We start from the raw sequence: 10,778 nt of genomic DNA, 5'->3' as shown, positions 1-10,778 counted from the left end.
GTTTTTTTACATTTGAGCATATACAACAAGCACACATGCACCTGACAGCATAGCTTTTGGAATTTGATGCTACTTAAATCCTTGGTTTTAATTTTGTCAGGGGCAGTTGTAGAGTAAAAAATGAGGCTTCATCTTTAACGAATAGCAGTGGTTGATATATTAGAGCATTCTCTTCGCCATTAGACAAATAGTCATAAGAAATAAATGACCCAGTGTCAACTACAACTAAAAAAAATCAGGTAAGTAGTCCAGGCGTAAATGAGGAATGCGTTGGGAGTTGTTGGTAATTCTGTCAGCAAAGGCTTCTTCCTCATTTTCAACTTGAAAAACTATTGGATATCAACAAATTGGAAGGCAAATTATTCTAAAGAATAATACTTTGGCATGAAAATATTTTTAATGGTGGATGCCAAGATTTTTTTTTTTCCATAAGAAACAAAGTACCTGGTCTAATGTTGCTGAAGTGTGGCTGGGCTTTCTGTGACTGTAACCTTAATCCCATGACGTGAAGCACACCAAAACCGTGCTATACCCCCCGGCTGGCAGCTACTCTGTCCATGGCATCAAGTGGACTTCTTGTTGGCCTCTTGTGACGGAGACTTTACAAAATAATTAGATCTGACCGAGCATTCTCTTTAGGAGGCAGTGGTTCCTGCTCTGGATTGATAAATACCACCTAGAGGAGGTAGGGCATATACCTCCTCTGTGGTCATTCCTTTTAAAAAAGATGTGTCATTTGTCTGCTTGGTAGTTTCAGACCCCAAATATATGAATCTGCTTATCTCTGACAGTGGAAACTTAACTCCCCAGGGTAAAATCTTAGACTGACACTTGTAGAGATGCCCTCCGCCCTTGGGTTAAGAGCAATTAAAATTATTCACATTGGGTAGGATCTGAGAGATTTCCAGGGTGGATACGGAGCAGCCTTTCTGAAAGTTGTCATGTGGCAGGACTCTGAAGGAAGGTTGAAAAAGAAGTCTTCATCCTCAAGAAGATTAAAGTAGCTCGAAGTAGTGGCTGTATGTGCTTTAACAAAGCCTCTTTTTCTAAGACAAATAACTACAACTAGTGATGCTCAGCATACGTCGCAGTGAGTATAAGAACTAGGGCTTCTGTCTTGTAGGTTTTAGAGGAATAATTTAAAGGAAAGCAAAAACTCAGGATTGACTCCCCTTTACTATGTGTATCTCTTACTGCAACCATTCTCTCCTTCCATTCCCTCTTGTCCCCTTTGGCAAATATACTTGCATCTGATGAAGCTTTGAACCTGGAAGATCCACAGTAGGTTGGTTACTGGGTGTTGCTCTAAACCCAAGGGCAGAGGGCATCTCTACAAGTGTCAGTCTAAGATTTTACCCTGGGGAGTTAGTGACTGATACGGAGGCAAGCTTTTAGGAAAATTAGACTACCTTTCCAAACCAAGTTGTTAACCCTCTCTCAAACATGAGGCCAAAAAACCAGGCAGTTTTCAACAACACAAAAGTTTCTACAAGCTTGGGTCACTTCTCACTCCCTCCACCGCCCACCAAAAGGGAAAGATTTTTTGCCTTGGTGTTCATAGGGCAGGGGCTAAGTGGTTATTTAGGGCTTGGCTAAATTCTGAATGGTCCCATAAGCATACTCTGGTCAAGTTGATTATTGGACAGGGGCTATTTGAAAAAACTCAAGGGGATGAGAGAAATGGAGTAGGTCTTTCCCATTCTTTTGTCCAAGTAACACTTGTTCTCAGCACATAAAAAGGTCCTGAGCCTTGGAGGTAGACAGAGCCAAGTCTTCCTACCCAAATTTCCCGCTCAGCTTGGATGTCTCAGCTTTGGGTGGAAGTGTGGATTGTGCAATTTCTAAGACAAGCTGAGAAGAGAGCTTCTGCTCCTTTGCAGCTGCTGAAGAGAAAGGTTTGAATTTTTTTCCAACTTGGATGCAGAGAGGAGTTACTTGGCATCACTGCTGCCACCACACCTACACTAATGACGCCTGAGCTCAGGATTGGAACAGGCCAGAAAGGATAGCTTCCTGGGGTAGGGTGTATCTCCAGGGATTACTTACTGTAATGAGCAATAATCGCCTCTTCCTGGGGCTGGAGAGTACAGTTTGAGAGGTGGGACAGAGATGGAAAATGTGCAGGAGGGGTGTGGAAATCCATTCCTGACATTCATAGCCAAGTGCAGAGGGCCTTAAGAAACCCACTCTTCCTTCCACACCCAGCCTTTGCTCTCTCCCCCTGCTTCCACTTCGGAAAGTCTGAAGCATGCTTGGAAAGCTGTTTTCTGCTTCCTTTTCTTGCCCCCCCTTTCCTGAGCTCCCAGCTGCTGGACCTCTTGCATAACTGTGAGAGCACTGCGTTTTTTTGATGGGCTCCAGATGTGGATCAGGGTGGGGGTGGGAGGTCTGTAGTCCCCTGAGTGCTCTAACTGTGGGAACACAGGGCCTCAACACAGCAGCAGTGAGGACACATTGGCGAGAGACTTTTTCATGAGGTCATCTGGTCCCTGGGCTGGGAGGACAGTGAGAAGTTGGGTGCTGTTTCAACCCCTTGCCTCAGCGTCAGCTGCCTCTGCGGCAGGCTTGATTATTCCCTCAAATTCCTCCTGACCAAGAAGAGTTGGGAGTCGTGAAACGTGAAAAGTCTAAGGTACGCCAGTCTGAGCCCCTTCCCTCAAAATACTGGGTCTTGGCACATAGGATACTGTAGTTTTGGTTTTGTTTCTTTTTCTTTTACCAGAATAGCCTGGAAATTACTGTTATGATCTGCCTCATGAAAGGTGGCCAAAGTCAAAATACTTTCATGAGCCTCAAACAGTATGAAAAAAGGAAGTATAAGAGCTGCCTCTGTACCCCCTCCAAATCCTGGGGCTCCCCGGTACCTGCAGCGCATGCTGGAGCCTGATTGTTTGACCTTGGTTAGCTGCAGCAGGTAAAGAGGGTCCAGCCCCGCCTGCTTCTTGCCAATTGCCTGGCGCCCTCAGCTCCAGCCTCCCGGGGGCCTCCTGCCGGTGCTGACCCTGTCAATGAGTGACCAAAGATTCCTGCAGTTCAGCCTCCCGCTGTTCCTGGGTTAGGAGTCAGGGCAAGGACTGAAGACACTGAATCGGAACAGTATCTGTCCATCCTAAAGGGGAAAATTACTTTCTGCTGTCCATCCCAGCTGGAATTTATGCCAGGCTTAGGGGCTCTCTGCTCCCTCCCCAAAGACCAATAGTTCCAGGGGTCCCTATAGGGCGGGTTAAAGAGGTCCAGTCTAGCTGAGTGCAGCTCCCTAGGGCCTCCTGAGTCAGTCTCCTGTGCCAAGAGAAGGCTTTGCAAGGTAAGGATCCACTGTCCTGGCTGGATTTTGGGATGGGGGTTGAAATGAAGAATGATTAAAACCAGGCTTGGTTTCTAGGCTCTTTTCAGGTTTTTAATCCCCCCTTTACTTCCTTATTAACTCTCTACTACACAGATCCGAACTAATACGGTGTGCTTCACATATAGTGTATCTGTAGCTTGCCTCCCAATTGTAATCCAGCAGGTTGTGCTGGGGGTGAAGCTACTTGGAGGCAAGATAATGCCATTCACCTTTCCTGTGCATTATAGTTTGCATGTCACTTCATCAAGTCTTCTTATGCTCATCCTTAGAAAAATCCGCGCAGCTGGATGTGCAGGGTTACCAACCCCACTCACAGCTCTTCATGGCAGGGCCTGGGGTAGATGAGGAGAAAGGGTGGCGGGAGGCTGACCTGAGTCCTCTCAGATGTTCTGGAGATGTTGACAGCATGTTGTAGGGCTGCAACTAAGAGGTTTATGGTAGCCAGATGGAGGATCAGGCCTCTAAGGTCTTTAAAAAAAGGAGGAGGGGAGATATTGTCCAAAATGCTCTCTCAAAAGAGCCTTGAAGCCCAGGGGTGGAGGTGGTCTAGCAGAGTCCTGAGGGGAGGGGAGGGGGAGAAGGGGTGCGTGTGTGGTGTGGTGGTAGTGGAGAGGCCAGCTGCAGAGAGGAACAAAGCGGGTGCTGTGCAGGCGTGGGCCTGGGGGAGGTGCTGCTATGGGAAAGGGTGGGTGGGGGGACCTTGGGCTCTAGCCCCACAAGGGCGTCTTCTCTGCCCGCCAGGCGGACGGGACGGGGGATGGGGGCGGAGACTAGCGGGGAGGTGGGGCGGAACCCGCTCGCTCTCCTCCTACTTAGCGGGTTCCCAAGGAAAAGCAACAGTGTCTTTCCGAGCCTGAGGCCCGGCGGCGGAGCCAGGCGAAGGGACCGAAGGGACCGCTGTCCTCTCCCTCCAAGGTAAGGGCGCTTCTTCCCGCTACGCCTGCGGGTTCCTTTCGCGGCGCGGCGGGGACTGTTAAGGGAAAGTCCCAGGGGCCTGGCGAGAGCCCTCAGATCAGCTCTGAGCTAGTAAGCCCCGAAGCAACCCGTAGGGGTGCCCCAGGTGAGTGCGTGGGGGCTTTGTGCGCAGCTGGCTCCTGTTTGCTTTTGGCTGCCCTCGCCGCCGCCAGAGGGGGCCCTCGCGCCCCCCGGAGGGTCGCTGAGCCTGGCCCCCACCAAGACTCCTGCGGGCACCCAGACCGCCGACGAGGGGACACTCGCGGGGGCTCATCCGCCAGCGCCCCACACCTCCACCTCCTGCCGACGGCAGGACTAAGAGCCTTGCACGGGTGTGTGTGTGTGTGTGTGTAAGCGTGTGACCTGGGGGCATCTCCGCTCCAGTCCGCGCCGGGCCTCCTGGACCGACAAGAAACGCATGCGAAGTCGGGCCGGGGGCGTGGGTGTCCGGGAGGGGCTTTGGATAGGTGTTCTGGAGGTAGGAGGCACGTCTGGAGCCGGAGGAGCCCTCCTGCGAGGCCCCGCGTCTTTAGGAGTCAGTGAGGCCGATGGGACACCCCGGGGGAGTGAGTCCCCGGCTCTTGCCACACACGCACCGTCCCTATTCGAAACCTTCGCGGAGTTCCCCGGGCGAGGCCGAGCCGGGTCACCCGGGCCCCGCCGGGATGGAGCAGTGCAGGCGGGCGGGCGCCGGCGGCGGGGACTGGGGGCTGCCGCGGGGTGCTGGGTCACGGAGGCGGACGCGGGGGGCACTAGGCCTGCGGACCGCGTGGCCGGCGGGGGACCCAGGGCGCCGGGGCGGGGCTGCATTCTGGGCCCGTTAGCTCAGCCGCCCCGGAGGCTGACTCATCCCACAGGTCACACAGAAACAGTCCCTCCACGGCAGGCTGCCCGCGCGGCACACGCGTGCAGCGCCCCACCGCGCCTCACCCACGCACCCTCCCCACCCCGCGCCCAGCCCCTGCCTGTCGCCGCCGCTCCGCGCGTGGACCCCTCGCGCCGTCCACACACACGGCCCTCCACCCGCCGTTCACCCGAGCAGCACCCCGCGCACACTCCGCTCCCGCTCCCCAGGAGCCCCGTCACACACTCAAGCTGCCCGTCGCCCCGCGCGCAGCCCTCTACTCACACGCGCCCCACGCGGAGCCTCCCTGGCCCGCTCAGCCCCCTTCCCGCAGCTGCCCCCGCGAGGAGCGGGCGGTGTCTGTGGGGCCGCCCCTTCCCCGGCCGCGCAAACAAGCGGCTCCCTCTCCCCGCCCGGCCAAAGAAAGGCCGCTTGTCCGGCGTCCGCGGCGGGCGGGGCGGCCCGGCCCGCAGCCCAACACTGCGGCCTTGTCCCACCTGGCGGCCCCGGGGCGGGGCAGCGAAGCCCACTCCGCCCGGCGACTCCGGCGAGGCGCTCTTTGCCAGCACCCCCGCCTCCAGCGCCGCACACAGGCAAAAGCCGTACCCCAGGCTGTCCGCACGCCCCTCTTCCCGGCTCTGCCCCGCGCCGCCCCCGTCTTCCTAGACGTCCGCAGCCTCCCCGGCTTCTGCGTCCGCCGGCCCGCACCCAGGCGCCCTCTTCTCCGTAACTCTGCCTCTCCCCGCCTCGCGGTTCCCCCCGCCAGCGCCCTCGGGCCTTCCCCGTATCCCCTGGCCGCCGTCCCCTCAGCCCTCCCCCGTCCCCGGACGTCTGTCCCACCGTCTCCCCCCGCTCTACACCCCGCAGGCGCTCCGTCCTGCTCTCCCATCGCGCCCTCCTGCCCGCCTCGCCGCCCCCTGCCCGGCTCCGGTTTTCCTCACCCCTCGGACTCCTCCGGCTCCCCTCGAACCCCGGCGCCTCCCTTTCCGAGTCCCGTCCACCCGCAGACCCCGCAGACCCCTTCTTTTCTCATCCTTAAATTCTGTCCGCCCCGGGCCTTTCCACACCCACTCGCCGGCCCCCGCCCAGCTCCGGCGACCCGCCGGGCAGCCTCCGGCCTCAGTTTCCTTCCCTTCCCTTCCCGGCTCTTTCCGCTGCCGGGGGCCCTTCCTCGAGGGCGGATGTGCGCCGGGAGGGCGGAGGCGGCGGCCCCAGAGGATCCCGGCTCGCCGCGCAGGCCTCCGGCCGCAGCCATGCGACGCCCGCGGCGAGGCCCCGGCTGGGCCCCCGGGGCACAGGTGAGGCCCCGAGCGGCCCCCGGGGGAAGCCCCAGGGCGGGGGCGCGGCGGGCGGCCGGCCCGGGCCCTTCCGTCTGGGGCGCGGTCTGGAACCTGGACCAACCCCAGGGCCGGGTGGTTGCAGACCTTTCCGGCCCTTCCCCGGGGCTCCGTCCACCCCCGTTCGGGTGCCGAGCCCAGCGACACCCGCTGCGGGGAGAGGGCCGCTCCTCCCGCGTGGCCCGGGTGCCCACGCTTTCCCGCCGGGCGAGGAGGCCGCAGCCCCGCTGCGCACGGTGCCCTCCCTGGAGCGCGCCGCCTCCGGCCCCCGGGCCTCTGCCTCCCCACGCCCGCGGGCGGGAGGGCCGCCGGAGCCCGAGCTGACCGCAGCGCTGCCCTCGCGTCCCTCCTCCAGAGCCCGCTGCGCGCCGCGGGGGCCTGTTTTTGGCAGCGGGACCGGGCGGGGTTTAGCCGAAAGGCCGCGGGGGGCGGCGGGGTGGGTCAGGACCGCGCCGAGTAGTGGGTAGCCTGGGGAGCCCGAAGCAGGTGGGTCGGGCGGGGGGCGCCGCGCGCAGGGCCGTGTCGCCAGCAGGAGGCGGGTTCGAGGACGGGGCGCCCCCGGGTGGCGGCCCTCGCGGCCGCGGCTTAGCACCTCCGCGCAGGCCCCGCCCGCCCGCGGCCGCGCCGGCCCGGTGCACCTTCCCACCCCACCGGGGTTGGGTTTCGAGCCGGGACTTCAGCCCCACCCCTCCCAATCTCCACATCTTTTCTTATCTTCTCGGTCTTTCCCTACACCTCTCTCCTTATCTCCTCCTCCCCTTCAGCTCCCGTAATCACTCTTATTCCCCGTTAAACTTACTCCTTCACAGTCTTTATCTCCACTTGAAATTCTTTGGTGTAAATAAATGAACACACTCACCGCTGCCTCACAGGGCGATAGTGACAAACTTGGCAGATGGACAAACAGGTCCAGAAAGGTGAGGTGACTTGTTCAAGGTCATGAAGCGCATCCTAATAGCTGGTGTGTTTATAGTGCTCCGCACTTCAGAGTGTCATTTAATATAATACCTGAATTTCTAGACATTCGTGCTTTTTTAACTAGCAGTTTTATTGAGGCATCTGTATGTACAATAAAATTCATTTACGTGTACAGTCGATAAATGTTAGTGTATTTTCAGATCTGTGCGACCATCATCATAATTTAGTTTTAGAACATTTCAATCACCCCCCAAAAAAATATTGTGCCCATTTAGTCAATCCCCATTCTACTGCTCGCCCCAGACAAGCACTGATCCAAACAATCTTTTCTTAAAATCATTATTCCAGTTTTATAGAGAATGACCTGACATTGAGAGAAGTAACTTGTCCAAGATCTAACAGGAAATAAGTAATAATGTTGGGGTTCGAATTTAAAGCCCTTGCATCCCAGTCTAAAGTTCTTCCCACTGAATGATGAGGCTTTTTCTGCATTATTTATTGCATTGTTTTTCTTACCCCCTCCTTTATATAAATTCCCCATTCTGCTCTCTCTGCCTCTCCTCCTCAGAGAACGCTAAGGGATTTTCCTGAGTTGAAGGGAGCAGTACAGCAGTTTCTGTCCCTGGAAATTCTTCCCCATGGGGAAGAGGTGCCAGGACAGCTTGGAGCTTGGTGTAGGTTAGTGGCTTTTCCCTTTGCTCTTCCTGGGCCGACTTAGGGTGGGCCCCGGGCCCTGTTCCGGCCTCTCTTCCGCCAGCTTGGGTGGAAATGGTGACAGAGATGATGCAGTGCAGTCCGGAAGGGTGGAAGCTGGGCGGGTAAAATTAGTAAGTCTATGGCTGAGGCCCACAGGCCCCACTGCCAGGGTCAGACGCTCCTAGGAATGCTGGCTCTCGCCGTCACTTCCTCTCCAAGTCGCCTGGGAGAGGGCTGGAAGGGAAAGTGAAGGGGAGGCCTGCCTGCCTCAATTTCCCTTCCTACCTTCAACCACACTCTCGTCAGCTTTCCCCGGTCACATTTCAGCAGTGAGAATTTCCTAACCTTAGCAAGATGATGGCGGCATGGGCATGTAGGCACACACTGGCACACAAAGGTCCTGCCTCATGTTTCTCAGGTACCAAAAATATGAGCCAGGGAGAACGGGATGGGTGGGGCAGAGTTCAAGTTCTAGCTCTGGAATCTATTTTACTGTTGGTTCTAACAACCTAAGCTTCCTATACAACCAAATCAGGTCGAGAACCCAGGGGTCCTGTATTCCCAGCATTAGTCACCACTGAGGGGTTTTTTTGCTGATTATATGGAGGCAAGATTGCTTTCTGGGGAAGAGAGGGTGCAGGAGTTGAGACATACAGAGATGGCAGGAATGGTTGAGTTTTTCGTGTTGTGTCTCCTTTAAGAAAATGTCCTACTGAGACCCCTGGGAAAAGAGACAAAGGGAGAAGAGGAGAGGGAAAAGCTGGGGGAGGGAACTCCTGCTCAGCCCTGCCACCCATCTGGGGGTCCTCTGGCTACCCCGTGTCCCTGGAGGGAGTTCCTTGGATTCAGCTGAGGTAGATTTTCCCCACCCTGCTTTTACAGCCTAGGTGTCTGAGGGTCCTCAGCTGCCAAGACCTGGGTCCTAGATGTCAGAGGCAAAAAAGCACAGAACCACAGGTCGGGCCCTACAGGGCTTTTTGTGTGCATGGTGGCGAGGGCCACGGCTGGTGTGGTGTGGTATCCGTGCGTGGCTGACTGTGGCACTTCCTTCCCCCAGGAAGCTCCTGAACTGCCTCCACTTTTTCTTCTGTGTGAGCTTGCTAGGAATGATGGTGACTGGGGCTGAGAACCCCACCACAGAGCCTACTCCTTTTCCTTTTCTCCCCTGGCCTCCCTCTTCACCTGCTTTCTGCTGTGTCTGCAGGAGCTCTGGAGTCCCAGGACCATGGACTCTCTCAGTAGGAGCCAGGTAGGCCCTGGATGCAAGACCCAAGCAATGGTTCAGGTGAGCGGAGTCGGGACCGTGGGGCCAGAGGGCTGCTGGTGCAGATGGGTTCAGCTGCTCCACTGAGTCGTGCTCCCAGCTCAAAGATGAAGGCAGCCATTCCTCTCCGCCCTTCCCCAGTTCCCAAGCCTATTAACAGCTAAGACTTTATCTGAATCAGGTTAATTGGTTCACCCAGAAAATACCCTGTGAAAGTCAGGAAGCAGCTTACAGATTGACCCTGGGCTGTATCCCTCTCCTCAGTTCATCCTCCCCCCACCTCTTGTAGTTTAGTTTGACAGAGGCAAGCGATGGCCAAGTGGATCGTCACAGACACGTCTACAGGGACAAATCTTGATTAGCCCACCCTACAGTACCCCCCCCTCCTACCCACCATGCTCGCTCCCCTTACTTTCTCCTTGTTTGTGTCTTAACAGACAAAGGGGGCAGTTAAGCCACGACTTGAGATAAATCCGGTGGGATGAGTTAGTGGCCTAGATTCAGATCTAATTACAATTTAGTGGGATAAGGCTCCATGCAAGATTTTGTGCTGAGCCTTTTGACACCCTCAGAGCCCTTTGAAGAGGGCAAGTGTGGAGAGAGTGCCAGAGCGACTGGGACTAGGGTGGCAAGATTCTGGCCTGGACTCTAATGATGCTCATTCTCCACCCCCACTGCCTGCAGAAAGGCCCCTTGGACCTGATTGAGACAGGCAAAGGGCTGAAGGTGCAAACGGACAAACCTCATCTGGTGAGCCTGGGCAGTGGGCGACTAAGCACGGCTATCACCCTTCTGCCGCTGGAAGAAGGTAAGTCTGGAAGGGTGTCCCACCTGCTACTCCTCCATCCTCACTGGCGTTCCTGCCCTGGAGCCCAGACGTGTGTTGGGGCCCTTCTGCTGTCTGCTGGTGATGTTCTTCTCCCCCACATGGGACACTGGGCCACCCCGCCCCCATACCTCCCCCCTACAGCTTGCTTCCCTCGTATTTACCTCCCCAGGCTGCCTTCCCTTGTTGGTAGATAATCTGGCTCCATGCCTGGGATTAAAGATCAGTTTAGAAACAAGGAGGGGAGCACTGAGATTGGGGAGCACATTGCTCTTAGCAACCCGTGTGGCCAAGAAGAAAGGGGGCCCCACTGCAGGGCAATGCCTGGCATGGGAGAAGGTACTGGTGGAGAGCAGGGAGATGGGCATGGGGACAGGCCTCCCAAGATAAGGCTCTGGCACAGCCCCGTTCACCTTGCAGCTTCCACCCTTCCTTTCTGCTCTCAGGGCTGCACTTGATGCCTGGCTGATTCTACATTCCCCACATTCTCCAAATACCAGTCCCAGGGGCTCTGCCAGGGGGAGGGGCTGTTCCTGCAGAGGCAGTGAGGGGAGAGGCTACCAGAAGAGAGAAGGCTAGGGGAGAGCCGGGCT

The 10,778-nt window shown here is 56.7% G+C and overlaps 1 protein-coding gene across 50 annotated transcripts in view; it reads left to right on the top strand.

The window, feature by feature from the left end:
* Positions 1 to 4,145: 4,145 nt before the first annotated feature.
* Positions 4,146 to 10,778, top strand: part of PHLDB1 (pleckstrin homology like domain family B member 1) — a 43,591-nt gene continuing 36,958 nt past the window's right edge. For 48 of the 50 annotated variants that reach the window (XR_012132695.1, XR_012132696.1, XR_012132697.1 and 45 more), the window contains exons 1-3: positions 6,202 to 6,442; positions 9,300 to 9,380; positions 10,044 to 10,167. Coding sequence is in view for 47 of the 50 variants with exons in the window: in XM_073239668.1 (XP_073095769.1) it covers positions 6,326 to 6,442; positions 9,300 to 9,380; positions 10,044 to 10,167 (322 nt within the window). In the remaining 3 variants the exon portion in view is untranslated. Of the gene's footprint in view, positions 4,262 to 6,201; positions 6,443 to 9,033; positions 9,053 to 9,299; positions 9,381 to 10,043; positions 10,168 to 10,778 lie in introns of those variants that run through there. The other 2 variants (XM_073239689.1, XM_073239690.1) reach the window with 2 other exon arrangements.

Source organism: Manis javanica, chromosome 6 (assembly GCF_040802235.1).
Source record: "Manis javanica isolate MJ-LG chromosome 6, MJ_LKY, whole genome shotgun sequence".
NCBI lineage: Eukaryota > Metazoa > Chordata > Mammalia > Pholidota > Manidae > Manis > Manis javanica.
This window is presented reverse-complemented; position numbering and strand designations above follow the sequence as displayed.